General features: G+C 37.4%; 1 protein-coding gene across 4 annotated transcripts in view; it reads left to right on the forward strand.

Moving 5' to 3' along the window:
• Positions 1-16,634, forward strand: part of Sdccag8 (SHH signaling and ciliogenesis regulator SDCCAG8) — a 184,476-nt gene that overhangs the window by 66,395 nt on the left and 101,447 nt on the right. For all 4 annotated transcript variants that reach the window (XM_070041917.1, XM_070041918.1, XM_070041920.1 and 1 more), the window contains exon 13: positions 14,832-14,974. In XM_070041917.1, coding sequence (XP_069898018.1) covers positions 14,832-14,974 — 143 coding nt within the window. The remainder of the gene's footprint in view (positions 1-14,831; positions 14,975-16,634) is intronic.

Below are 16,634 nucleotides of genomic sequence, written 5' to 3' on the forward strand. Positions count from 1 at the left end.
CAGTAAATTGGATGTATTGTATTATGTGTATCTCTGTTAACTTAAAAAAACTACCTTTACAACATTTCATTAAAGCAGAGACTAGAACAGAGACTTCATACTTAGGAACTGCTTGCTAAAATTAGCTTAAAAATAGGCCATATTTTAAAGTTAAAACTAAGTGCAATAAAATCAAGTTCCTCAAATAAAATTTACAGAAATATTGATATAACCCATCGCTAGTGAATTTTCTAAAAATTCCCCATAAGGTGAGATCACATATACCATGTTTCAATACAGAAGGATTTTCCCCCAATCAGTATGTCTCTAAAAATAAACCTAGTTTTTTTTTTGTTAAAATTTGCTGTTTCCTGTTCACATATGAACATCTCATTAATTTTGGCGAAAACCTTCCAACAAAACAAGGTTAAATTGTCCAATTTTTCAGTGGGAGAGAGTCCATTTGGTGTCACCAGTGAGCAGGGTAACAGCCAAGAGGTAAGTTTAATACGTGTGCTATCAAGGTGTCAGGATATTTTGGATCTATTCAAGAATATTCAGTCAGGAGCCTGCAGGTTCAAGTGCTTTTGGTGTGCTTTCAATAATGTTCTCAGACTTCTACTGTTTAGCATTTATAGACTAGCATTGGTCTGGATGCTGCCAGGTGTAACAGGCAGAAGCAGAAACTGGCTGGGTAGAATGAGAGGTACCTCAGAGAGGTCCAGTATGTTGTGTGTGTGGAAGAGCCGCTGGGACTCCATCCTCTTTTCTGTTAAGTCTCCCAGACCACATAAATGGGTTTTCTTTTCTCCTTTCATGTGGATTTAATAATAAAGTAATTTCTTATAACATAAACTCATTCAGATTGAAGTGGAATCCTACAGATCTTGAATAAATGCTGGTGGTTGTCTTGCTTTGGGAGAAGAAAAAAATATTTTAACTTAGCTTCTGCATCAAGTAGTATTTTTGATAAAAATGAAACCAAGAAAATTTTTTTCTTAAGAAATAACATATATTGTCTTCTGAAGCTAACATAAAACAGCCTTAAATTTAAATTACTCAGATTATAAGAGACTGACAGGATTTAACAAAAAGAATACATAGAGCAAAAAGAAAAAGTTCTTGTTGAATAACACTTGTCAGAGGAGAAACAGATGATGTGGTTTGTTTATTGCATTTAAAAATTAATTATTGCCAATCGAAGCTTGCTTATGCTTGTGACTGAGTTAGCGTTGCTATTTGGCATTGCTCTACATTTGAAGGGAGATGACTATGACCAAAATTGGGAGCCTGGTTTTTAGTGAATGATTTGATCTAGTTGGACCCCGGAGCTTTCATCTGCAAAGTGTGGGGAGGGGGGTGGAGGGGGGGTAAGGAGGGGAGAGTGGAATTCAGAAGATGACTGAAGAGTCATCAGGTCTCTGCGCATATGCTTCTAACCACCCTTCCTGCCGCCTCCTTTCCCTCCCTCCGCACCTTCCCTCCTTCTTTTTGTTTTTGTTTTGTTGTGTTTGTAGTGGTAGGCCAAATTGAACTCAGGGAAAATGTGTGTTTGGCAATATATGGCTTATTACTAAAGACTTTATTTTTTTGAGGCTTGTATTTTTTATTAAACAACCAAACAAAATCTTGATAAACAGAGATGCTTATTCCCAAATGTCTTAGAATCTCACTTAAAAAAAAAAAACTCACAACATTTAAGAAAAAGGCATTTTTTAATTAATTTACTTTATTTTTATAGAGGTGCTGTACAGAGGGATTACATTTACACATGCCAGGCAATAGGTACATTTCCTTTCATACAGTGTCACCTGTTCCCTTGCTCTCTTCCATTCCTTCCCTCCCATCTCCACCCACAACTTGTATGATTCAGTTTCGCCAATGCCCACTGTCCTCTACTGCTACACTTAGAAAAAGGCATTTTCTTTGCCAAGTTAAAAAGAATATACATTGAATTCCTGAAAGTTAAGTGTAAACTAACCCCCCCTTTTTTTAAAAATTATATTTCCTTTAGGAATCAGAATATTTAACTGCTTGTTTTCCAGACAGCTAGAAAAGCAACACTGTGAGTTTTAGTTTGTGGTAGTAGAAAAGTAATAAAAATGTGTGTATTATGCAGGAGACAAAATTATTTTGCCAGAATGGCTTGTTTTTCTGATGAAGAATAAATGGGCCAATTTTTTGTCGTTTTGAAACAGGGTCTGACTATATAGCCCAGATTAGCCTCAAATTCACTCTACCCCAATCTGGCTTCAAACTCCTGCCTTAGTCTCTCTAGTGCTGGGATTATAAAACTGTGCCTCTATGACTGGCTTCCAGTTGTTGTTTCTTTTTTTTCCTTTTTACAGAGTAATTTTTAATAGCTGATAAAAACTGAAAAACTGTCCTAACTAAAGGGATAAGTATTTCATTTTCTTTGGAAATTGTGATATTGAAGCTGTTAGTTCTTTTATGTCTACATTAAAACTCTTTGGCTTTGAAAAGCATATTACATTGATATACCTATTACCATAGTATCTAAGAAAACATGACATTTGAAGCATGAATAAAAATGTAGCAATGTAATTAGGCTGCTCTTTGTTTTCGTTTAAATAAACTATTCAAAAACTAAATGATTTAGGATTATGAAGAGCATTCTTGCTGTCTTTTATGTATTTTTTAGCTCATTATGAGAAACTGAAAGCCCTGTCACTAAAATTAATTACAAAAGTACTTTCAAAAATGGCAATATTAAAATAATAAAACTTCATATGTTTAAATTTACCTACCAAGTTTTTCGAATGCAACATCAGATATGATGTTAGGAATAGCAGTATTCTCATTTCAAATGAACTTTTTAAATAAATCATCCAACTTAAGCCTCAAAAATGCATTTCCTGCTCCTGTTGATAAATTTGTTTAGGATGGTTTTTGTATTCACAGTGGTAACATTTCTACACATAGAGGATGCTGTGGTAGCAGCAGCACTATGACTCATTGTTGTTTTGCTCTTGTATTTCAGTGTGTTCAATTGAATTTTTCCACCAGAAAGTGTTAATACCCTTGATAGAGATATAAAATGAATTCCTTAAAATGCAGTAATCTACTGTGAAAATGATGACTAGTCTTCATTTAACATGGTTTCTGGAGCCTTTATTAATATTTATTAGTATTTTCTGCCATAAAATTATTGAACAGGAGTATTTACTGTGATTCAGATGGTTTGAGGAAGAGATGATAGGGTAAATGATTTGCTTTCTCATCGAAATGATAAGGTATCTGTTTTAATAATTATCAAGGACAGCAAGGATATTAAATATTGCACATGTAGTTTGTATATAAAATACATACATGTGTAAAAATTGGCCATTTGCAATATATATGTATATATATGTGTGTATTCATATGTATGTCTGGTAAGAGGCACAGAGTATGTATTGAGAAATGTGCTGAATGAAGGGCTTGCAAGGTGGTTTTTTCTTTAATTTAGAAGCTTTTTACTTATTATAGTATTCATCTTTACTAGAAGTAAAAAGCATATGAAACAGTGTCTTGATCTTTGAAAAGATCACCTTTTTTTTTGTTGTTTGTTTGTTTGTTTTACTAGTCCTAGGGCTTGGACTCTGAGCCTGGGCACTCACTGTTCCTAAGCTTTTGTGCTCAAGGCTAGTGCCCTGCACTTACTTGACCCATATCTCCATTTCAGGCTTTTTGTTGATTAATTGGAGATAAGAGTCTTGTGGACTTTCATACCCCAGCTAGCTTCAAACCACAATCCTCAGATCTCAGCCTCTTGACTAGCGAGGATTACAGGCATCAGCTACCAGTGTCTGGCTGGAAAGATCACCTTTTATAGAGGGATGTTTGTCAGAAAAGAGAGCTTCTCGCTTTTTATTACATTTCATTGTGAAAGAAACTACTCCATATTTGTCTTTCTTTTCAGCCTTAGTTCTTGTAACAGCCCGATGCTTTTGGACTGCCTTCAAAAGGATTGGGTCAGAATTTAGTGTAACTTTTCTTTTTTACATGAAGTAAACTTAGAGCTGCTATTTAAAATAATGTGTTAATTTGCTAACAAACACAGGTCAAGGACTCCTTAGCATTTGTGACTCTTTCTCTCTAAGCAGTGTTGCCTTCACCAGCCAACCTCTCTGCCTCCCTGCCAGGGCGTGATCCATCCTCAGGGAAGAGTGGAGGGAGTTCCAGGCTACTTCTTGGCACTCTCCTCTCTCTGATGTCCCCAGGGCTACTAAGTGGCAAAGTCAATTTGAATATATTACATATGGTTAATATATGTATTCATATGTAATATTATATGTAACATATGTATTTAAATGTATGTATATTTTGGCTATCTGTAAATATATGCATATAAAGTTAATTTTATATTAGCATTTTAAGTGTAAAAATGTTTTCTCCTTTTATTAAATTGGGTTATTAAAGACATTGCTGGCATAAAATTTTTTTTTGAAGAGATACAAAACCTATGATCTATTTTGAGTCTTTGTTTTACGAGTTTTACTTCAAGTGAAGGAACAGGGGCCTGCATTAAAATCATGTTTGTTATATTCACTCTGCAAACAGAGCTATGTGACTGACACATCTAAAGGTCTCAGTACAGTGTTTTATGGTGTGTAAAGTAGAATAGGTGCCCGAGGCTCATTAGCCTTGTAAAATAAGGAACGGCCCCAAATTCTGAATGTTTTATGTTTATTAACTCCATTAATATGACACTTAACAATATGGCTATGGACAAAGCATAGAGTTGTTCCCTTGGGTGGTTTGCACAAGGCCTAGGACACTTTTGATTGCAGAAGCATTAATGTGGAGGTTATTCACAAGTATGTGTATGGGAGGGACTAGACCTGTTGTTATCTTATAGGCCCTTGACAGTTGTGGGGACCAATCTCAAGATCTTTGCAAAAGATGACAAAAGCAAGGAATTCCTCCTGTTAAGTATTGTAAACTGTGACCAATTCAACCTCTTGGAAGTTTGTAAATATAGATTATTAAGCCACTCAAGTACATTTACTAAAATAAACTTTCATTATAGCACAATGTCATTTGGTAGAGGATTATCTTTTAAAATTACACTTTAGAGGTCAATCTTCCATATGATCAAAATTATTCTTGAAAAATCTAAATTCATTACTTAATAGTCTAGATGAGTTTGATTATATTGATTTTTATGTGTTTAGTGTGCCGTATTTTCTTCTTACCATACCAATATTTAAACCCTTTCTCTAAAACTTAAATCCACCATCTTCCATTGTTGATATTGATTGTTCTTTGCTCTTTATTATAGACAGGAGCCAGATAAACAAGATGACTTGTGTTTGGAGATGTTTTTGTATGAAAAATACCCCTATCTTGTTGTGCATGGTGGTAGATGCCTGTAATCCCAGCCTCCAGGATGGGCTACAGGAGTATCTGGGCAAAGTTAACTTATCTCTATCTCAAATAAACTAAAAATCACAAGGTCTGGGGCATGGAGTGGTAGAGCACTTGCCTAGCTAGTGTGAAACTCTGGTTCAGTGTTCTGAAACACACACACACACACACACACACTCGTACACACACACACATCCTGTATCTTTGATGCCATCGCACATAGTGTGTGGGGATGCTCACTCAGGCCATGTGCCTGTGTGACTGTCCTCAGGCTTTGCACACTTACATCTGCGTAGTCAAGTTGAATGGTGAGCTGTCCCCAGCACCTTGTCCATTTCTCTTTTACTTGTTACAACTCCATCCTGTTCTCCCACAGTGGGGATGTAGGTTAACAAGCCATCAGATTCTGAGGTCAAGGTGGAGATAAGAATGAAATGTACCACACAGCCAGATGTGAAAGTGCACCAGGGAGGACCACTGTCAGACTCTAGACAGAAACAGGGAACTTTAGAGTGGAAAATGAATGACATACCTGGGCCCGAGGCAAGTCCACTTCCTATATGATCTTCACCTACTTCTTCCAATTACTCTTTGTTATTCATGTTTATAATATTTAACAACTCTTTTGCAACATATCGTCTGAAAAGTGTATCACTTTTTTCTTTTACAGATTTCAACAATCACATCTTGTGTAGGCTTATTTAAGTTCATCTGGGTTACCTTAATGTTCTTTTATGGTACCAACTATAGAATATCACTAATACCAGTAGACATAAAAGGCCAGCATCTCTCCCCATTATGTTTACATTGAAAATATGGAAACAGGCTGGGAAGGTGGCTCAGTGGTAGAGTGCTTGCCTTGCATGCATGAGGCCCTGGGTTCGATTCCCCAGCACCACATAAGCAAAAAGAAAAAAAAGCCGGAAATGGCGCTGTGGCTCAAGTGGTAGAGTGCTAGCCTTGAGCTAAAGAGCTGAGGGACAGCACCCAGGCCCAGAGTTCAGGCCCCACGACTGGACCCCCCCCCCAAAAAAAAAAAGAAAAAAAGAAAATATGGAAAAATAGACTGTCTGGGGAAATGTTCATTCATTCCTTTACAACACTGAAAGAATTTGAGAGAGTTGGAGGCAAAAGATACTCTATTAATTTTTCAAAATGAGCTTTATGCATAGCTTGATAGTTTGTCTAAAATAAACAAAGACTTAACCTTTGTGAGAGTGGAAAGCAAGCTGTTCCTCGTAAAGCATTTCTTAGCAGTTCAAAAACCCAGGGCTCTCATATGAACTCTGAAGTCAACTGATGATTGAGTTGTAATGATTACTTTTTCCCTGAGTCTCTTGGCATGACAGAACCTAACTTGGTTTAACCAAATACTCTGTTATATGGGTACAATATAATAGCATCAGTGTCCTATCAGATGTCTTGAAATCTTCTCTACTTTAGACACACATTTTTAGAAAGGCATTTTCTTCCTTCCGGTAGCCTCGTCTCATCTGTTCTTCATGTGTTTTGGCTTAAGGAAGTGCTTTTGAGTGATCAGCTGATACCACTTCTCTTAACATTATGCAGAGGAAACAAACACATTTCTCAAGTGATATGTGCCTATAGTAGGGTTTGATTCAGTAGCTCTCACACATGGTGCCTCAAGATCCAGAGATCTGGGGATTCCCATTCCAGGCCAGCCTGGTCAAAACTAAAAGTTACCAAGAACTTCATCTTTATGCTGGGCAAATGCAGTGGCCAGTGCCTGTTATCCCAGCTACCGTGGAAGCATAAAGGCTGGGTGTGGCCTGTCATTTAAGCAGCATGGGGAAGAGCAAATAAGAGAACAGCAATACAGGCTAGTCTGGGCATACAGACAGACCCATTTTCAAAATAACCAACACAAAAAAAGGGTGGTGGGGAAGATGGCTCAGTGGTAGAGCGCTTGCCTTGCATGCCTGAGGCCCTGGGTTCGATTCCTCAGCACCACATAAGCAAAATGAAAAAAGCCGGAAGTGGTGCTATGGCTCAAGTGGTAGAGCGCTAGCCTTGAGCTGAAGAGCTGAGGGACAGCGCCCAGGCCCAGAGTTCAGGCCCCACGACTGGACCAAAAAAAAAAAAAAAAGGGTGGTGAACTAGCTCAAGAGGTAGAGTGCATGCCTAACAAGCTCAAGGCCCCCAGTTCACCTGCTATTAACACACTCACACACACACACACACACACATGCGCATGCACACATACACACACTCCAAACAAAAACCAAGAAAGTGGGGAGGAAGAGAAAGAAGTGGAAGAAGCATTGGAAATTGATTTTCACAAAAATGTCACATTTGATTGAGAAGGCTAACCTGTCAAGTTCTGTTTCACTCATGCTGGTATAGATATAGTTAAAAAAAAAAAAGTTGACTATGAAACCTGAGATCATTAACAATAAAGTCTCCAGGAAATGCTTCCTCAATGTGCATCATGGCTAAGGCTTAGCAAAGATAGAGATTTTGGTATCATGGTTTTTGCTCCAAGCCATCTGGATTATTTCTTTCAGTATCTCTGTTATTTGTGTCTTCTACTCATGCTAAATTGCAGACCATGAGGTTTTTGAATGCAGACTATGTGTCATTTCCTCTTTATTTTATATTGCATCTAGGTTTGTTTGGGTAGAGAATATGGTATAGTAGAAAGATTATAAGACTCGAAGTCAGACTAACCCAGTTTTGAATCCCAGCTCTGTCACTGTATAATCTTATATAAGTTACTTAACATCTGTGAGCTTCAGTTTTCTCATCTGTAAAACAGAAATAGAATACTTATTTTTACAAGGTTGTCATGAACACAAAATGAGATTTTAAAATATGAAATGTTAAGACAGTGCCTGGAACACAGTGAGCATTCAAAAATGATGCAGGCATTGGGGTTGCCAGTAGGCCCCACAATAAATATATAAATCAGTGTTGTATGCCACCACCGTTACCTGTGAACAGGGATTCAAGAGTATCTAGTAGCCTCCAACAGCTACAGGCCTGCCCCAAGTGTTAACCCACTTGCCTAGAAAGCATGAGGCCCTGAGTTCAATCATTACCCCAGTAAGTAAATGAATGAATAAATAAATACGACAACCATTTTTCACCCTTTCAGAAATGACTTAGTTACTAATTATAATATCCTCTTACATAGGCTGGCTTCCTAAGACCAGTCTGGAGAGTTAGATTTAGGAATAAATTTGTGTGTATTGCACACCAATAGAATTGCCATCCAATAGAATTTTATGAGAGGATGAAAGTATTTTATATCTGTGCTGTTCAGTATGGCTCACTGTGATTAATGTCACTGAGGAATCATATTCTTTATCTTGGCTAGCTGAAATTTAAATGGCCACAGGTAGCTAGTGAAGCTCTAGATGAAAAATACTGTAATTTGATTTTTAAAAAATCAGGCTTAGCATCTGTAAGCTGAAATGTAACTAGTGAATGTTAAATTCCCAGTGAGTACTTGTTTTAAAATGGTACGGGGGCTTTGAACTTTTGGTACTGGGGCTTTGCTGTACAGGGTCTTGTGCTCTTATTCAACTTTTTTGAATTTTTCTGCTCACAGTGGAGCACCACTTCTGGGTTGTTTTTTCTTGTTGTTGTTGTTGGTTAGTTGGAGGTAAAAGTCAGATTTTCTGTCATGGCTGGCTCTGAACCGTGATCCTCAGATCTTAGCCACCTGCATAGCTAGGATTTCAGATGTGAGCTGCTGGCCCCTGGTGCAATGGGTACATTCTTTTTTAGCCACACAAAACTCGATAGGAATAATTTCTTTCCTAATGATAGGTTATTATGTTTCAAGTTCCAGTATCACATAGTACCTCACGGTTCCAAACACATTCTATGATTTCAACCACTGGATTCTCACTGGTAAATTCACTTTGTCAATTTTGTTGACTTCAGAACCCTAATTCTTACGAATTCTCTCATATTATAGCTGTGAAAATTGCATTGGCCAAATGAAATCACTTGACTAAACCTAAAGTGTTTGGGGAAAGATGTTATATTCTAGTACCAGTAAGAAGGGAAATAGGAGTGACTTTGACAAATGTAGTCTAAACTATCATATTACACAAAATTCACTAGATGTGTACTTTTGTCTACCACCCCATTCCAAATATGAAAGCATAGCCGAGAGTCAGGTGTCTGAGCATGATGGACAAATCCTGGGCGTGGAGTGTCCTCCAGTGGTCTGTGCTTTAGATACTTAATTCCTCAATGTGGCAGTGTTGGCAGAGGGGGCGTCATGGATGGCAACTGGGTCATGGGGCAGAGTCCCCTTGAATGGATGTGCCTTTCTTGCATGAGTTGGCACTGCGGTGGGACTGGACTGGTGGTTGCAGAGGGGTTGTTACAGAGCAAGGTTACCCTGTGCTGCACTTCTGCAAGCCCTGCCTGCCTTTTCACTTGGTGCGGTGAGTTGACACAACAGCAGCACCTGAACAGATGCAGCTGCCCATCCTTACATCACCTCAATTCCAGAACCATGCGCCAACACAAACCTCTTTTCTTTGTAAATTACCCCATGTTAGGAATTCCACTTGACATAGAAAATGGATTGAGACAAACCTGGAGAAAAGTGAGGAAACTTATAACAACAGAAGAGAACATTTAAAACACTAAGTGTTTCTGATATTTTAGCTGGGTGTTGGGTGGCTCATGCCCATAATCCTAGCTACTCAAAAGGTTGAAATCTGAGGATTGTGGTTTGAAGCCAACCCAGGCAGGCAAATCCGAGAGACTCTTAATCTCGTTAACCAACAAGAAGCTACAATTGGAGGCATGGTTCAAGGGACAGATCATCAGCCTTGAGCAGAAAAAGCTGACAAGATTATAAGACCCTGAATTCAAGCCCTGGGAACAGTGCACTTACACACACACACACACACACACACACACACACACACACACACACAGTGCACTTACACACACACACACACACACTCTCTCTCTCTCTCTCTCTCCCTCTCTCTCTCTCTCTCTCTCTCTCTCTCTCTCTCTCTCTCTCTCTCTCTCTCTCTCTCTCTCTCTCTAATACTCTGACTCCTAATACTTGATCTATGATTTGCTTCTTTGTTGTTGTAGTTCCTTTCTGGAAACTGTGATTATCCCTTTACTCAGTTGTTTTGAAATTTTTATGATGATGGACCTTGGAACAGGTTCCTTTTTGTTCTTCATGGTCTGTCTTCAGTAGATGCTTTCCAATCTCTAGGCTAATTTCTTTGAAGATACTTTCTTTTATTACTATCTTAAAATATTTTGATGCCCTACAGTTACTAAAAAGCAAAAACAAAATAGATAAGTGAACGTGGTGCATGTCTACAGTCGCAGATGCTCAGGGCCCAGGCAGTGGCTCATTGTACCCAGGAATTTGACACCAGTCCGGTCCACATAGTTGAGACCCCCTCCCATCTCAAAAGACAAAAAATGCCTATACAGTTAATCCCAGAAATACTAAAGTAATGTGTTAAAAGTAAAGAAAGCAATGCTTCTTTCTGTAGTCAGCAAATTTTCCATAATCATAATGTAAATTAACTACCAATGGTTTAACCAAAAGTATATGAGAGCATAGTTGGATAGTGATGTTTAGGCTAGAATGAAATTTCTAGACTCAAGTTACCCTCTGTCTTGCCTCCTGAGTATCTGGAACTACAAAAACATACCATAGGCTGAGTGCCAGTAGCTAATCTACTTGGTTGCCACAGCTCTACTTCTGGCTTTTGGGTGGTTAATTAGAGAAAAGTGTCATGGACTTTCTTTCCTAGGCTGGCTTTGAACTTGATCCTCAGATCTCAGCCTCCTAAGTGGCTAAGATTACAAGCATCAGCCACCAGCACCGACTGATTACTGCAAAATAAAAAAAATAGCAATATTAGTATGTGATCTTATAGTAGGTTAAATATCAGAAGGCCTGATGATATACCTTGGGATTCGATTTCATGATGAATAAAAGGACATGGGCACTGCTCTTCTTTGCTATGATCATTAGAGTATTATTTGACTTAAATTAGGTGATTACTTTGATGAGAACATTTACTCAAGAATGAAAACAAAGGTATCTATATCCATGATTAAGAAAAAAACTTCTTCCTTTGAAGTCAACTATTTTTTCATATCTCTGCTACCATTCTGCTGAGGTAAATATTTTTAACAGCTTCTACTTTAGTTGTTTTGGTGGTTATGGTTTATTTTATTTTGTTTTGGTGCTGGGGGCTAACACACAGGGGTTTTGAACATGCTAATGAATGGTTTTTCCAGTGCGTTACACCCCTCGTCCCTGTGTTCATGATTCGAAGTCTGTTTTGTTAAGGTGTAAAGCTATCTGGGCCTGCCTTTGCCCAGTTGGCCAAAAGGTGGCCACCTCCAACTGCCTTGCAGCCATGCAAGTTAATAGTGTGCTTTGAGAGTAATGTACAATTGGCCTATGACTGCTGTTGGTCTTTCATCCCTGAGCCACAATAGACAGCCAAGGGAGCAGCCCTGACCTAGTTGGGTGAGGCAAAGGGTTATCTTGCCAGTGGGAGCATGGCATTTCTGGCAAGTGATTTCTCTTCTAACTGTTGGAGTTGATGCCAGGGCATATTTTCCTGACTCCGGGAGTAGGTGTTGAGCCCTGGTCCAGCTGGTTAGATTATTTGTTGGTTTTGATTATCTGCACCAATAAGCCCTTTTGCTGGCTTGGATAATCAGAAGCAGAGAGTAATTTTCCATTTTCCTAACAAAATGCTTTTTGCATTTTGAAATTACAATTGGTAAAACTTGATTCCATTTCTACCAAGAGACTGCTATATAGAGAAGGGGGAAACAATACTGCATTAAATCAAGAACTTTTTGCTTGTTTTGATTTCAGGCAACGTTAAGATAGAGCCCAAGGCCTCATGCATGCTAGGCAAGCACCAGCCCTAAGTTGAGAAGACTTCTACGATAGTCATATATCTTTAGACAGGTCAGTTTTCTTCCTTCACTGATGATGCTATTAGCTGTCTCTTATCTGGCTCTCCTCTGTGCCCAGCACTGAGGAAGAGGGCATCATCTGTGCAGTCCTCATAGCAGTCCTGGGAGCGTCGGCATTGGCATTTGAGGCTGAACATACTACATGCTAGTTGAGTGACTTGCCCAAGACCTTGGAGCTGAAAAAGTTCCAGAGCTGAGTGTGGAGCCCTGATCTGTCTTACTCCTCAGCCTGGGCTCTTTACCACAGGTTTAGCTGACTTCTTGTGCAGCCTCTGGCTTTTTATTGCATGAAAATAAGAAGGCAGCTAATTTGAACTTAAAGGCTACACATGTCGTTATTGGATAATTCTGACAAGAATTCCACTTCTTTGTAAGAAAGTTTAAGATTAAGACAAAGGACAATGGGTGAACCAATGCAACAGCGATACTCACAAGACAATATGCAGGAAATGATCTTAAAGGGGGAGGGAAAGTAGGAGAAAGATGAGGGAGGGGAGTAACAATGTTAGACAAGAAATGTACATGTTACCTTATATATGTAACTGTAACCCCTCTGTACATCACCTTGACAAATTAAATTTAGAAAAAAAAGAAGAAGAAAGTAAGTTTAGGATTTTCTGTTTTCTAATTCTGTCATTTTTTTTATCCTCTCAGTTCAACATTTTGGACTCATTTTTGTTCTTGATACATCCTTTATTCCATAAAGTCACTCATTCTCTTTCTATTTTGTTTTAGGTCTTTCTATTCCCCCTGCCTGGATAATTGCTGCTAGCTTTTCATGGTTTCCCTTCTGTCATCCCTTGCCACCTGAAATTGATCATGTACATTGATCTAGTTTTTGAAAGCTCAGCTTTTGTCACATTGCATATCTGTGTAAACTATTAATGTCTCCCACTATGTGTAATACAAATAAAGTTTTATTAATCTCCAGATCTTTCATAGTGTGATGTGATCTGCTGCTCTACGAGGTATTGTGTCCTACCGAGGCGTACACTTTCCTTACAGCTTATTTGTTGTTTATGCATTGTATTTTGATAGTTTTTTTCATATGTGTATGTCTCATTTACCCAGATGACTAACTCCTGAGTGTAGAAGTATCCATCATATTAATAAAATTTATTGTAAATATCACTTTGAAAAAAATAGAGTAGGTTTTTGAGCTTTGAAAACCAACATACAATTCTAATTCTATACTTCTTTGTTATTGCTAATTTCATAAAGGTTGGGCAATAAAACAGACCTTTCTATTATATTTTTTATCTTTAATTATATTGAACTGTAAGGTTGGAAATGTATTTTCATAATGGCAATAATAAAGTATGCTAAATAAATAAATCAGTTTCACTTACTGTTTCAGTCTGAAACACACAAAAATCTACTCTGAATCAAAGCAATATATTCATCATTAGGCTTTTAAAAATAGAACAATATTTGAGAACTTGTAATATTTTGTTTTATTATACTGTTGGTAAATACTGTTGAATATAATGTTATAAATATGTAAAATATAAATAAGTTGTTTATTTACATGATGGATTAAATAGAGTTAGAGACTGTTCAGAATATCTAGTAATGGCATTAAAAATATATTTAAATATTAAGTTTAAAATGACCTGCTTAGATGAGATTTTTTTCTCTCCAAATCATGCATTTTTATGCCAAAACTGTTTTCTGGTTTTTGAACTTGAAAATACATCTGCCCTTCTTTTATTATCTTGTTTTGCACGTTCAACAACTATTTTGTTTTGCTTAATTTTACAGATGTTTTATGATAAATAAATATTGTACTTTAATGTATAGGCAAAATATGCTAAAAGCCAAATATATAATACAATATGTTCAGTACAAAGCATTTTTACTTGTAAATATTTGATTGAATTTTAGTAAAATAGGTTAATTTATTCCTGAGACCAAACAATAACCTATCACAAACTTTCATATATACTCATATTTATTTGTCTTAGAGTGCTTTTGTTGCCTTTTTAAATGAAAATATCAGTACAATATCATTTTACTTCTGAAATCTCATACATTTTAAGGTTAAGTGTTCTTATGAGTAGTTTTCCCTACATTATTTTTTCTTTTATATTTCACATTTTTCTAAGAGATAAATTATTTTTTCTTTCTATCTGCTTTTTGTGGCATCCAGTTGGAATCATAAATCTTTCATATTTGATGAAAATCACTGCATGTATCTGATCAAATCTCTTAAGAATGTTATGTTTTAAAAGATGTGGCATTTTAAGTTATGATGACTTTTCAAAGGGCACAAGCTTTAGAACGAAAGTCGACATTATCCATTTGGACTACTCTCATTTAATCATTTTCTTTTTAAACTCAGGCAACCTCACTAATGTGCTTTTGTGGATGTGCTAATCCCTTTTGTCATAAGACAGAAACTAGCCTGAATTTCCTACTAGCTTTTTGTTTTGTTAACATTTATGGCAGAAATAAAAGTGAGCTCATTTTGAATTCAAGTACATATATTTGATATGGATATTTTCTCCTTCTCTCTCCCTAAGGAAATCGAGAAATTGAGACTGGAACTGAACGAAAGCAGGCAGCACGTGGAGGAGGAGCAGCAGAAGGCAGCCCGGGCCAGAGCAGAGTGCCTGAAAGTCACAGAGCTGCTGGGGAAAGCGGAGCACCAACTGCACCTCACCAGGTACGCCGAGGCCCAGTTCATGTCCCACTGCTGAGCACCAACTGCACCTCACCAGGTACGCCGAGGCCCAGTTCATGTCCCACTGCTGAGCACCAACTGCACCTCACCAGGTACGCCGAGGCCCAGTTCATGTCCCACTGCTCTTTGCCACAGGCTTCCAAACGGCTATTAGACTTGTTCTTAGCCATTCAGTTCACACACAGCTTTCAAGTGCATTAAGCAAAGTGGGGACGTGGAAAGCAAAACACCCAGCTATGTGACTGATGAGTGGGGCAGGGCATTACTGATATATTTCAAAACTGCTCGTCTACAGTGCGCAAATATTTAGGCGAGTCTCTGTCAATATAAGCAAAATGACATATTTCTCCCCCACCTCCATCTACTACTTTGCCTGTTTATTCCATGTCTGATACAAATGTTAGAATGAAGGATCCGAGCAATGTAGTTAGGGAAATAAATCAGATACTGTCAGTGGTGAAAGACAAAATTAAAAGAAATCCTAAGACACAAATTGAAATGTAGCCGATACAAAATAAGCAATCTGTATCCTAAAGATGTGTCAAATTTAGAGATGAAATAATTGATTGGCCGGCACTGTTCATATTCAGATCATTACCATTACCATTACTTTAGGTTTCAAATCTAAGTTTCCATTGTGAGATTCTTCCATGTGATCATCATTACTATGAACTTTAATCAGAATATAACACAGTTATAAAATAAGACTCTCTAGATTAAAATCATTTTGACTTTGTTGTATTAGAAATATACATACACATAAATAGATACACAAAGAAAAATTCATCTAGATAGAGCTAGTAGATATTTCACTTTACTATGTTAGTTGTGTCTTCTCATTTTGAGTTTTAGTGAAGATTTTTTTAGTGTTCAGAGCAAGCCTCAGGTTTTGTTCAGTTCTTAGAGTTTTTTGGTTTTTAGATAAAATTTTGTCTAAATATACATGTAAGTTTATGATATTGGATTTAGTTTATAAAATGGAAAACACTGGTCTTACAAATTACAGTGCTGTGTTGAATTTAAACTATGAAAGGGGACTGATCCCTTTTACATTAAATATGACAATGTAATTCCGAGCACAGTATGATAACAGATGGAGAAAAGCACCACTTGAACAGCCTGCATTTGGAGGAAAAAAAATTCTAGGGGTTGGTGAACCTCCCAAAGTTTTGGGTTAGTGTTAAGATGCCTCTAGTTCTGTTAAAATCAAACTTTGTTAGAACATTTTGTTATGATAATATTCCAAATGGTTTGACACCTTCCTATTTAAACACTGAAAGTAAATGAGAGGAAAGAGAAAGAGGGAGGAGAGGGTAAAGAAAGCATTTATGCATGTACAATATCTGGAAAATCTCCCAGCAGTTAAGACACTTTTATGAGGAAAAATTGCTTAATACTGCAAGATAATAGCTGTTCTTTTAGTGCCTATTTGAAGTGTTGTCATTGTGGAACTGAGAACACAATATTAACGTAGTTCTCATGGTGATTTACTCTTAGAAGTATTAGAATTTGCCTTCATCATGATAATGTTACTAGTTTTTCTTTTCTGTCAGACTTCTATTGAGAACCAACCATTTGTGTGCTAAGCACTAGTAAACCACCAAAATAGGACAGCTTTTAATGTCTCCGTGTGGCTGAGCTT

This window comes from Dipodomys merriami, unplaced genomic scaffold (assembly GCF_024711535.1).
Source record: "Dipodomys merriami isolate MVZ:Mamm:240054 unplaced genomic scaffold, mDipMer1.0.p SCAF_31, whole genome shotgun sequence".
Lineage (NCBI taxonomy): Eukaryota > Metazoa > Chordata > Mammalia > Rodentia > Heteromyidae > Dipodomys > Dipodomys merriami.